This window comes from Pseudophryne corroboree, chromosome 5 (assembly GCF_028390025.1).
Source record: "Pseudophryne corroboree isolate aPseCor3 chromosome 5, aPseCor3.hap2, whole genome shotgun sequence".
Taxonomy (NCBI): Eukaryota; Metazoa; Chordata; class Amphibia; order Anura; family Myobatrachidae; genus Pseudophryne; species Pseudophryne corroboree.
In genome coordinates this window covers 701,362,697-701,376,096 of record NC_086448.1, presented here as the reverse complement: position 1 = coordinate 701,376,096, position 13,400 = coordinate 701,362,697, and the positions used below count along the sequence as shown (strand labels likewise).

The window sequence follows — 13,400 nt, the reverse complement described above, 5'->3', positions numbered from 1 at the left end:
GCGTACAGAAACCAGGCATATGCCTTCAAAAGAGGTAAAGGTCTTTCGCCAGCCTCCCGCAAGTCCCCGCTGTGAGCAAAATGTTTAAGCTGCAGGTAACTCCAAACTTCGTAATCCAGCAGAGACTAAGCATCCTGTAAATCACCAGATGATGGCACACCCGCACTCCTCACGTGTCAGCCCCAACTGTAGCTACACTGTAAAAGCAGCTGTCGTGCTACCCGTAGGGGTAGTCAGGGCTGTCAAACATTGGGTGTCAATGGTGAGAACATAGGGGTTACCCATGGCTGCCTCCATAACTTATTCCAGTGGGTCAATGTAGGACCTATAGTATTTTTTTATTTATAATATATCCCCTATCTGCTTTGCAAAACTTAGTTCTTATCTTCAATTCCTTAGTCAGATGCTTTACAAGAGCTCACGGTGCAACTTCCGGACTAGTTAAAAGGGTCAGAGTATTTATTCAACACTCAGAATTGTTTTAATCTCACTTAATTTGAATCGACAGTAATTGTGCATTAAACATGCAGAGGTACGTGTTTAGTTTTTTCATTTGCATAAGTAGTTACCTTGTTTCAACTTGGATTCACTGAAACCCACGGTTTGGGCAAATTGCAAAGCAGCTAATATTGTGTATGTGTTGGATTCAGAGGAGTCTGTACTTGTTTATACACTGAACAAAGTATGTGTTCTGCCTGTGGGACAGTTGAGTTTGTGAAAATATATATTTTTTTTATAATCCTATAATGAGTATTATGATGCATGTTTTGGCTAGCGAAAGATTTCTCCTGGTTACCCTTCAATGTAGGCCTCATCTGTCCAGTGTTTTTTCTGATGGCAGTAACGTGATCTTTACAGTTTTAAATCTGAGATCATTACACATCTTTATTGGCATGGTGTTACTCTAAATAACCAAGTGGTTTTATTGGCCCTCATTCCGAGTTGTTCGCTTGCTAGCCGCTTTGGTGCACACGCTAAGCCGCCGCCCTCTGGGAGTGTATCTTAGCTTAGCAGAATTGCGAACGAAAGATTAGCAAAATTGCGAATATACATTTCTTAGCAGTTTCTGAGTAGCTCCAGACTTACTCTGCCACTGCGATCAGTTCAGTCAGTTTCGTTCCTGGTTTGAAGTCACAAACACGCCCAGCGTTCGCCCAGACACTCCCCCATTTCTGCAGACACTCCCGCGTTTTTACCAGAAACGGCAGCGTTTTTTCACACACACCCATAAAACGGCCAGTTTCCGCCCAGAAACACCCACTTCCTGTCAATCACACTCCGATCACCAGAACGAAGAAAAATCCTCGTAAAGCCGTGAGTAAAATACCTAACTTTTGAGTAAAATAACTAAGCGCTCTGCGAACATTGCGCATGCGCAGTAAGCGACTAATCGCAATATAGAGAAAATCGGCCACGAGCGAACAACTCGGAATGAGGGCCATTATTCCATATTAACACAGTACCTAGAAATAAACAAGTGGACATTTTAAATGCCAATTAAAGAGGTCACAGCCAAGTTTATTAATTCTGATTTAGAATTGTAATTATGCAAGAAAAAACGGTGCAATCCTCCGCTACAGCCAAATAAAGATATTTAAGTAAATGGGTTAGCACCCACCCCAGTACAACCAGGATTGGGCTGGTACTACTCCCCCCTTAACTGCAATATCACTATACCCTGGAGACCAGGTCCTCCCCTGAGGTAGTCATACCAGCTGTTCTCAAACGGGAAGTGTCACCCAACCGCTTTTCGGCTAATAAGAGGCTGTCAAGGTGCATAACGAGCCAGACAAACCCCAATCAGCCAATAAAATGCATTTTACCTTTCTTCAAACAAGGATGCTTAATGGTTCTACCCATAGTGCTCAGCACATACCCTAGAGATGGCTGCATTTACCTTCTTCCATACCATTTCCATTGGTCAAAATACACCTGCCGGTCCGTCATGAAGGTGTTAATTAGTTCCATACCCTTGCAAGTGTCCAAATCATTACCTCTAAGTGAACCGCCACCTAATCAGGGTGTCACAAATCGGACCAAGAGAACAAGTCTAAACTTTACCAATTCATAGCGGTTCACCACTTTCCTGTCAAGTGTCGGCCCCAATTCTAAACAAATGCATACCATAATGTGCTACCAGACGATCTCATGTGCTCAAACACCTCTGAAAAGCACTAGTAATCTTAAACTTGATTAAGGGGGACCGATCAGGATGATTAAGCCATTGAAACTGCTCTCCTCCCTGATGCAATCTGCAAAAATTGGTAGCTAAATTGACAAGGCAAAGTAGCGAATCAGCAAGGGCAGGAACTCCCACCCTCTCCCAACTGGTCCATCTATAACCTATGTATTTCTCAAACGTCCTATAGGATGCTGGGGACTCTGTAAGGACCATGGGGATAGATGGACTCCGCAGAAGACATGGGCACTTTAAGAAAGACTTTAGGTCTGGGTGTGCACTGGCCCCTCCCTCTATGCCCCTCCTCTAGACCTCAGTTTGATACTGTGCCCAGAGGAGATGGGTGCACTTCAGGGAGCTCTCCTGAGCTTCCTGACAGAATATTTGTTAGGTTTTTAAGTTTTAGGGAGCCTGCTGGCAACAGACTCCCTGCATCGAGGGACTGAGGGGAGAGAAGCAGACCTACTTCTGTGAGTTTCAAGGCTCTGCTTCTTAGGCTACTGGATACCATTAGCTCCAGAGGGATCGGTACGCAGGTCTCACCCTCGCCGTCCGTCCCAGAGCCGCACCGCCGCCCCCCTCGCAGAGCCGTAAGATAGAAGCCGGGTGAGTATGAGAAGAAAATAAGACTTCAGAGGCGGCAGAAGACTTCATGATCTTCACTGAGGTAACGCACAGCAGTAAAGCTGTGCGCCATTGCTCCCATACACCTCACACACGGCAGTCACTGTAAGGGTGCAGGGCGCAGGGGGGGGCACCCTGGGCAGCATATAGACCTCTTTTTGGCACAAATAAGTATATATACAGCTGGGCACTGTCTATATATATATATATATATATATATATATATATATATATATATATATATATATATAATAGCCCCCGCTTCTCCCTCAGCACTCACCAGCGCCATTTTTTCTCCACAGCACAGCTGAGAGGAAGCTCCCCGGACTCTCCCCTGCTTATACCACGGTAGACAGAGGGTTTTAAAGAAGAGGGGGGGCACAAAATTAGGCGCATATTGTATATGTAAACAGCGTTATCTGGGTAAACATAAAATTATTGTGTTTTTTTTCCTGGGTCATATAGCGCTGGGGTGTGTGCTGGCATACTCTATCTCTGTCTCTGCAAAGGGCCTGGTGGGGAAACTGTCTTCAGATAAGAGGTTCCCTGTGTGTGTGGTGTGTCGGTACGCGTGTGTCGACATGTCTGAGGTAGAAGGCTCACCTAGGGAGGAGGGGGAGCGTATGAATGTGAGGTCTCCGTCGGCGGTGCCGACACCGGACTGGATGGATATGTGGAATGTTTTAAGTGCTAGTGTGAACTTATTGCACAAGAGATTAGACAAAGCTGAAGCTAAGGAACAGTCAGGGAGTGAACCCACGTCTGTCCCTATGTCGCCGGGACCTTCAGGGTCTCAGAAGCGCCCACTATCCCAAATAGCAGACACTGATACCGACACGGATTCGGACTCCAGTGTCGACTACGATGATACAAAGTTACAGCCAAAAGTGGCTAAATGTATTCGATATATGATTATTGCAATAAAAGAAGTGTTGCATATCACAGAGGGTACACATGTATAAGGGAAAGAAGCCTGAGGTAACTTTTCCCTCCTCACATGAGTTGAACGAATTATGTGAAAAAGCGTGGGAATCTCCAGACAAAAAACTGCAGATTCCCAAAAGAATTCTTATGGCGTATCCTTTCCCGCCAACGGACAGGATACGGTGGGAATCCTCCCCTAAGGTGGACAAAGCGTTGACACGCTTGTCAAAAAAAGATAGCGCTGCCATCACAAGATACGGCTACCCTCAAGGATCCTGCTGACCGCAAGCAGGAGATTACCTTGAAATCCATTTACACACATTCTGGTACATTACTCAGACCGGCAATTGCGTCGGCCTGGGTTTGTAGCGCGGTAGCAGCATGGACAGATTCCTTATCGACGGAGATTGAGACCCTAGATAAGGATACCATTTTATTGACCCTAGGCCATATAAAGGATGCTGTCTTATATATGAGAGATGCTCAAAGAGACATTAGTTTACTGGGTTCCAGAATAAACGCTATGTCAGTCTCTGCTAGACGAGTCCTCTGGACCCGGCAGTGGACAGGTGATGCCGACTCAAAAAGACATATGGAGGTTTTACCTTACAAGGGTGAGGAATTGTTTGGGGAAGGTCTCTCGGACCTGGTCTCCACAGCTACGGCAGGTAAATCGAATTTTTTGCCTTATGTTCCCTCACAACCTAAGAAAGCGCCACATTATCAAATGCAGTCCTTTCATTCAAATAAAAGCAAAAGAGTGCGTGGATCGTCCTTTCTTGCCAGAGGTAAGGGCAGAGGTAAAAAGCTGCACAGCTAGTTCCCAGGAACAGAAATCCTCCCCGGCCTCTGCAAAATCCACCGCATGACGCTGGGGCTCCGCTGAGGGAGTCTGCCCCAGTGGGGGCACGTCTTCGACTTTTCAGCCACATCTGGGTTCACTCACAGGTGGATCCCTGGGCAATAGAAATTGTTTCTCAGGGATACAAGCTGGAATTCGAAGAGGTGCCTCCTCGCCGGTTTTTCAAATCGGCTCTACCGACTTCTCCCCTAGAAAGGGAGAGAGTGTTAAATGCTATTCACAAATTGTGTCTTCAACAAGTGGTGGTCGAAGTTCCCCTACTTCAGAGAGGGAAGGGATACTACTCCACCCTGTTTGTAGTTCCGAAACCGGACGGTTCGGTCAGACCCATATTGAATTTAAAATCCCTGAACCTATAGTTAAAACGGTTCAAGTTCAAGATGGAATCGCTCAGAGCGGTCATCGCCAGCCTGGAAGGGGGGGGGATTTTATGGTATCCCTGGACATAAGGGATGCATACCTTCATGTTCCCATATATCCACCTCATCAGGCGTACCTGAGATTTGCAGTACAGGATTGTCATTACCAATTTCAGACGTTGCCATTTGGGCTTTCCACGGCCCCGAGGATTTTCACCAAGGTAATGGCAGAAATGATGGTGCTCCTGCGCAAGCAGGGTGTCACAATTATCCCATACTTGGACGATCTCCTCATAAAAGCGAGATCACGAGAGAAGTTACTGAACAGCGTGTCACTTTCATTGAAGGTGTTACAGCAACACGGCTGGATTCTCAATATCCTGAAGTCACAGCTGGTTCCTACGACTCGTCTGACCTTCTTGGGCATGATTCTGGACACAGACCAGAAAAAGGTTTTTCTCCCGATAGAAAAAGCTCAGGAACTCATGACTCTAGTCAAGAACCTATTGAAGCCAAAACAAGTGTCTGTGCATCATTGCACTCAAGTCCTGGGAAAAATGGTGGCAACATACGAGGCCATTCCCTTCGGCAGGTTCCATGTAAGGACTTTCCAATGGTCCGGGTCACATTTACAAATTCATCAGCGGATTACCCTGTCCCCCAGGGCCAGGGTATCTCTCCTGTGGTGGCTGCAGAGTGCTCATCTTTTGGAAGGACGCAGGTTCGGCATTCAGGATTGAATCCTGGTGACCACGGACGCGAGCCTCAGAGGGTGGGGAGCAGTCACACTGGGAAGAAACTTCCAAGGACTTTGGACAAGTCAAGAGACTTGAATTCACATCAACATCCTGGAACTGAGGGCCATTTACAACGCCCTACGTCAAGCGGAGAACTTGCTTCGCGACCAACCAGTTCTGATCCAGTCAGACAACATCACCGCAGTAGGGAAAAAATATATAACAAGTATATATTGGACAGGCGCACTATATATACATACATCCACTAATTGGTCTATGAGCAATTTCATTTTTATATGAATTTTACAGATTACATCAGTTTGTCTTAAATTAATAAATTTGTATATTTTAGTATTAGTTGTGTTAGCGCTGTAATCTATTTCTTTTTTGAACATCACCGCAGTGGCTCATGTAAACCGCCAAGGCGGCACAAGGAGCAGGGTGGCAATGGCGGAAGCCACCAAGATTCTTCGCTGGGCGGAAAATCATGTAAGCGCACTATCAGCAGTGTTCATTCCGGGAGTGGACAACTGGGAAGCAGACTTCCTCAGCAGACACGACCTGCATCCAGGGGAGTGGGACTTCATCGGGAAGTCTTCGCACAGATTGCAAGTCAGTGGGGACTGCCCCAGATAGACATGGTGGCATCCCGCCTCAACAAAAAGCTACAGAGGTATTGCGCCAGATCAACAGATCCTCAGGCAGTAGCAGTAGACGCCCTAGTGACACCGTGGGTGTTCCAGTCGGTCTATGTGTTTCCTCCTCTTCCTCTCATACCCAAGGTATTGAGAATAATAAGAAAAAGAGGAGTGAGAACAATTCTCATTGTTCCAGATTGGCCACGAAGGACCTGGTATCCGGATCTGCTGGAAATGCTCACAGAAGATCCGTGGCCTCTTCCTCTGCGACAGGACCTGTTACAACAGGGGCCATGTCTGTTCCAAGACTTACAGCGGCTGCGTTTGACGGCATGGCGGTTGAACGCCGGATCCTAGCGGAAAAGGGAATTCCGGATGAGGTCATTCCTACTCTGATAAAGGCTAGGAAGGACGTGACAGCTAAACATTATCACCATATATGGCGAAAATATGTTTCTTGGTGTGAGGCCAGGAATGCTCCTACGGAAGAATTCCATCTGGGCCGTTTCCTTCACTTCCTACAGACTGGAGTGAATTTGGGCCTAAAGTTAGGCTCCATTAAGGTTCAGATTTCGGCCTTATTCATTCTCTTTCAAAAAGAATTGGCTTCTCTCCCAGAAGTACAGACTTTTGTAAAGGGAGTGCTGCATATTCAGCCTCCTTTTTATACCTCTGGTGGCACCTTGGGACCTTAACGTGGTGTTGAGTTTCCTTAAGTCGCACTGGTTTGAACCACTTCAAACGGTGGAGTTAAAATATCTCACTTGGAAGGTGGTCATGTTATTAGCCTTGGCTTCGGCTAGGCGAGTGTTGGAATTGGCGGCGTTGTCTCATAAAAGCCCCTATCTGGTTTTCCAGATGGATAGGGCGGAATTGCGGACTCGCCCTCAATTCTTGCCTAAGGTGGTGTCATCTTTTCATATGAACCAACCTATTGTGGTGCCTGTGGCTGCGCGGGACTTGGTGGAGTCCAAGTCCCTTGATGTGGTCAGGTAATTGAAAAATTTATGTAGCCAGAACGGCTCGGGTTAGGAAAACAGAGGCACTGTTTGTCCTGTATGCAGCCAACAAGGTTGGTGCTCCTGCTTCTAAGCAGACTATTGCTCGCTGGATCTGTAACACGATTCAGCAGGCTCATTCTACGGCTGGATTGCCATTACCAAATTCGGTAAAGGCCCATTCCACTAGGAAGGTGGGCTTTTCTTGGGCGGCTGCCCGAGGCGTCTCGGCACTGCAGCTTTGCCGAGCGGCGACTTGGTCGGGGTCAAACACTTTTGCTAAATTCTACAAGTTTGATACCTTGGCTGAGGAGGACCTCATGTTTGCTCAATCGGTGCTGCAGAGTCATCCGCACTCTCCCGCCCGGTCTGGAGCTTTGGTATAATCCCCATGGTCCTTACGGAGTCCCCAGCATCCTCTAGGACATAAGAGAAAATAAGATTTTAAAGCTACCGGTAAATCTTTTTCTCCTAGTCCGTAGAGGATGCTGGGCGCCCGTCCCAGTGCGGACAACTTTCTGCAAGACTTGTATATAGTTATTGCTTGCATAAGGGTTATGTTACAGTTTTGATCGGTCTTTGACTGATGCTGTTTGTTTCATACTGTTGACTGGTTCGTATATTCCAGGTTATACGGTGTGGATGGTGTGGGCTGGTATGAATCTTGCCCTTGGATTTACAAAATCCTTTCCTCGTACTGTCCGTCTCCTCTGGGCACAGTTTCTCTAACTGAGGTCTGGAGGAGGGGCATAGAGGGAGGAGCCAGTGCACACCCATTCTAAAGTTCTTTATAGTGCCCATGTCTCCTGCGGAGCCCGTGTATACCCCATGGTCCTTACGGAGTCCTCAGCATCCTCTACGGACTAGGAGAAAAAGATTTACCGGTAGGTTTAAAATCTTATTTTCTTCAGTTTCTGAGTGGGTGTCTGGTGGCTGTAAGCAAACTAGGCATAGGAGCACCCTGCACTACACGCGTAGACTTTAATTAGCAGATGTCCCCATTAATGACGGTGGCTGCATACCCTCTTCGCAGGTGCCTGGCACACTGGAGGCTGAAGGGGCGCCATGGCCATTATCTGCGCGTCTGACATGGCCACAACTCCCACCCTGCTCCGAGCGCGACTTGTCCTCAGCTGGCAAGTGTACAAACCGTTACCCAGTTTATCAAGCCTGCCAGGCGTTGTGGTGTGATGGGTTGGGTACGCGTGACCATACCGATGGCAGGATCCTGGCGGCGATATGCCGGCGGTGGTGGCCGCGAGCGTAACAATCCCCTTGTGGGCTCGGTGGCGAGCTGTGCTCACCACAGGTTCTATTCCCACTCTATGGGTGTCATGGACACACACAAGTGGGAATAGTCCCTACTAGTCGACTGTAGGGATTCTAAGGGGGCGGGATGTAGGGGGAGGTATTGTGACCGTCGGTCTCCTGACTGCCGGTCACATAACTACATCCCGGTGTGATTATCGGCATCCTGGCGTTAGATGGCGGTGAATCCACACCAAGGACAGACGAGCATCCTGGCTACTAATTGCTGGATCCTCAGAAGTGAGCAGCGTGGTGGATTCATGAGGCAGCGGGGAGAGCTGCTCACTCCAGGCAAAAACAGAAAGAAAGCGTTAATTTACTGGGTTTTATTTAAGTGTAGAGATTGTAGAAGTCTATTGAAGAAAAAAAAAAAAAGGTCCATTTGTCAGGAACTATCTGAACATGATAGAGGGGATGACAGCCAGGAAGGGAAACTATGGGTGGTTTATGCATTTTACAAGTGCTATTTGAGTATTATGAACAACTGGCACTCCCTTATGGTTATTTATACAGTATACTCGCTGCGGTGCCCTCCTTGGGCTGCTAAGACTCTATAGATGTGTAAGAGAGGTAGGCGGCACTCAACAGTCTTAAGTTAAAATAAAACTCTGTCCTATTTTATTCCCACATTATGGGCTTTCTTGCAACAACAGGGCGCAAGCCTGATACGTGGGAATAAAGGACACTGTTCTTCTTACGGTGTGTGTATGTATATCTATCTATCTGTATCCATATATATACAATATATATATTGTATTTAGTGATATTCGGCACTCGTATTCATATGTTGCAACTTGCTGCAAATACAGGCCAACGTTTCGGGGCACATCCGCCCCTTTGTCAAGGTGGAACAAAAGACTTGTTTCACCTTGACAAAGAGGCGGATGTGCCCCGAAACGTTGGCCTGTATTTGCTGTGATATGGAATAAATCTTCACGCTGTATTCATATTGAGATGAGCCTCCGAGTGCCGCTGCTTGTTCAATTTGCTGTATATTGATTGTTTCCAGAGTGCACCGGAGAGGTTAAAATTGGAGGGGTGAGTGCCGATCCAATGAACAGTGTGTGTGTATATATATGTATGTGTGTGTGTGTGTGTGTGTGTGTGTGTGTGTGTGTATATATATATATAATATATATATATATATTGGGGGGTCCCTGCACTCTCACTTAACATAGATAAGAGGTGGGGTGCCAGTCAGAGTCCAATCCCATAGGGGATGGGGCCCATAGTACAACATACAGTATCTCCACTATGTGGAAAGACAGCACTCTCCAAATTGAAAATCAAAAAGGTGAATATTTATTTCAAAGTTTTATCTCACAGTTTTCCTGGTAATGTCCAACGTTTCGGTCCACACCGGGACCTTTATCAAGGTGATACAACGAAAAAACATCCATACAGCAGTGCAGCGGGAGCCAATGTTGAGTAGGGAAACTGGAGCTCCAGTTTCCCTACTCAACATTGGCTCCCGCTGCACTGCTGTATGGATGTTTTTTCGTTGTATCACCTTGATAAAGGTCCCGGTGTGGACCGAAACGTTGGACATTACCAGGAAAACTGTGAGATAAAACTTTGAAATAAATATTCACCTTTTTGATTTTCAATTTGGAGAGTGCTGTCTTTCCACATAGTGGAGATACTGTATGATATAGATATAGATATATATATATATATATATATATATATATATATATATATATATATATATATATATATAATTTTTTTTTTACATTTATAATGTTTTATCGCTTTTATTTGATCGCTTTTATTGCTAAAAATGTGTATAGTTAGTATGTTTCTCTTGGATTTACTGATTGATTTATTTTTTATTTTCCATTTCTACAGAACTGTGAGCTTCGACATTGTAAGATACCTGTATGATTTTCTATGAAAATGTTATGTTTAATAAAGGATCCCGAATCGGAAGGACTGAAGCGTAAAATATGTGTGTTTTGTATGTATGCACATCATACTGCAATATACCATTCACTGCAGTGTTCTGTAGTACACATCTGTAGTAAGACCAGTTTAATGTGAAGTCTGGTCTGTATCTAATGTCTAGTAAATAAGTCCTATAACACGTTGTTTTACGAGTTATACAATCGGATATAAATAAAATCACTGTGCTGTAAGAAAAAATTAAACACGTATTACCAATTAATGGTTTTTATCTTTTGCATATTCCCTTGAAAAACCTGTATCAAGTTTTGTTCTGAAATGGGGAGGTTATTATCCATACAGTATATCAGTCCCATTTTTGTGAAGGTTCTATATTTCTTTAGGTGGGATAAGACTTCCATTCTCTCACAAAGTGTTACTTCGGGGAGTTTGGCTTTTGACGTTGCAAAAGTAGCGGGTTTATGATGAAACTATTTACTTTAACTACTGCCACTTTGCTACTGTGAAAATAACCACTAGAGTGGGAGTTAAGGATGTCTCAAGTGAAGTTTTCCAGGGCTCTAGGTTACAGAATATTGCTATAACACTTCTTTGTACTGTGCCAGAACTTTTTCAATCTATGTACATGAATTAAAATCGATGCTTTTGCAACATGTCTCTTTTAATAATCTTCCAGAGGCGTAATATTGAAGTTGACCTTAACTGAAAATAACATGGTGATTACTATAATTTTCCTGTAAATGGCTATGCTGTATGTACTTGGGGATGTCTTTAGAATGTGTGTATGGTTTGCTTGTTCATATCTGGAAATCATCCCACCTGTTTGTTTTTTTGTTTTGTCTCAATGCATGTATTTCTTTTTTTTTTAATCATGTAATTTTTTATTTTGGAGGAGGAAATACAATTCAGCTGGAAAAAGCATTACAATTATATAAACAAACATATGACCGGAAGGTCGGTGAGAATACAGACATGTTAAATTACTCCAAGAAAGTAATAATAATGAGAAGGAAAAAAGAAAAAGAGGAAGAAAAGAAAAAAAAAAAAGAGCGTGTGAAGTATTCAACGTCATACATAAAGATGAGAGACTCAAGTAGTGAGGCATTTTTTCGGAGGGTAGGAGGATATGAGAACAGAAAAAAGAAGTGGGGTCGTGGATTTCTGAGCTATAATAGAGACAGGAAATACTTAGCGAGGCGGATAGGAAGAGTATGTAGAAAGGGTGGAAACGAAAAGAAAGATCCAGTGATGTAGAGGAAAGAAGAAAATAATGAAAAGGTTCTCCAAAGAGTCGGGTCTGAGAGGCAGAGAGGAAAGGAGGGGAGGGAGAGATTGAATGAAAAAAAATAAAAAATAAAAAGGGGGGTGGGGGAGATAATAGTTATAGTTATAGAGCGGGATCTATAAATCAGTTTAATCCAGGAAGGGGCTGGTCATGGTGTCTATACCAGGGGAGCCAGATAGAGTGGAATTTTTGTACTGTGTTTTGGCGGAGACTGGTAATGTACTCCATGTTTGCGACAAACCAGATTCTATTTGTAAATGCCTGACGGTTGGGAGCTTCGGGATTCTTCCAATTACGTGCTATTTGAAATTTAGCTGCGCAGGAGATGAAAAGGATCAGGTTTTTCGACTCTTTAGAAATGCAATCAGGTGGTGTGCAAAGGAGGAGGTTCGCGGGTGAAAGAGGCGCTGGCAAATCAATTAGTTGAGAGAGGAGCTTGCGGACCATCATCCAATATTGAGCAATCACCGGACAGGTCCACCAAATATGATTATACGTGCCTACTTGGCCGCAGCCCCTCCAGCAAAGGTTGGAGGTATCAGGGTAGATCCTATGCAACCGATCTGGTACCAAATACCATCTCGTGTAAATTTTGTATGAGTTTTCGCGAATGGCCACGCTGATGAAGCATTGTGAAATCGCAGTGCGAGCAGTGTCCCAACCTTCCTCCCCAGGTGATACCCTAAATCCGCTTCCCATGCTAGCTCATGCGGTTCAAGAGGGGGAGATTCAGGGTTGAGGGTGGTTTTGTAGAGAAGAGAGATAGTGCTCCTGTCGGTAGAGTTGTAGATGCAAAGTCTCTCAAGAGGTGAGGGGACCGGTAGAGGGAATGGTAAGTGCAAAGAAGAGAGAAAATGGCGGATTTGTAGATATTGATAAAACAGAGAATTGGGTAGATCATATGTAGTTTGCAAATCAAAGAATGATTTAATGGAGTGTGTCCCTGTGAAATGGTGGATTCTAGTAACACCTGCTGAGATCCAAGGGCGGGCCATTCCTTGGGAGAATCCCGGGGGGAATGCTGGGTTGCTCCAGATGGGAGTCAAAGGGGAGGGATGGGTGGACAGTTTTAATTTTTTGTTCAGGTTTTGCCAATGTTTAAGTGACAATTCTATTGTGGATGAGAGGTAGCGGGGTGGGGAGCGTTGTTTTCTAGGGAGCCAAGGCAAGTAAGAGATCGATGGGACTCCCATTAGGTCACTCTCCAGATTAACCCATCTCTTGGTATGCTTTGGGACATGCCAGGCAACCATTTGGCTCAACCTGGTCGCATCATAATAACGCTGAAGGATGGGGAGGCTTAGACCACCGTTCCGGGAATGTTTAGCTAAGATATCCTGCTGGATTCTAGGCTTTTTATGGTTCCATATGAGTTTACACAATGAAGATTGGAGAGTATTAAGAGTCCGGGGAGGTATCGAGATTGGAAGCGTCTGGAACAAGTATAGAAGTTTGGGGAGGGCGTTCATTTTTATTGCGTTGATTCGTCCTACCCATGAGAGAAAGTATGATTCCCACTGATGGATATCATTTAGGATTGATGTGATGAGCGAGGGATAATTATCCCTGTAAAGAGAACTGTAA

At 45.0% G+C, this 13,400-nt stretch overlaps 1 protein-coding gene across 2 annotated transcripts in view; it reads left to right on the top strand.

The window, feature by feature from the left end:
* ORC5 (origin recognition complex subunit 5) overlaps positions 1-11,182 on the top strand; it is a 71,820-nt gene extending 60,638 nt beyond the window's left edge. For both annotated transcript variants that reach the window (XM_063923893.1, XM_063923892.1), the window contains one exon: positions 10,478-11,182. In XM_063923893.1, the coding sequence (XP_063779963.1) occupies positions 10,478-10,523 (46 nt within the window). In that variant the 3' untranslated portion in view covers positions 10,524-11,182. The remainder of the gene's footprint in view (positions 1-10,477) is intronic.
* The last annotated feature ends 2,218 nt before the right edge of the window (positions 11,183-13,400 follow it).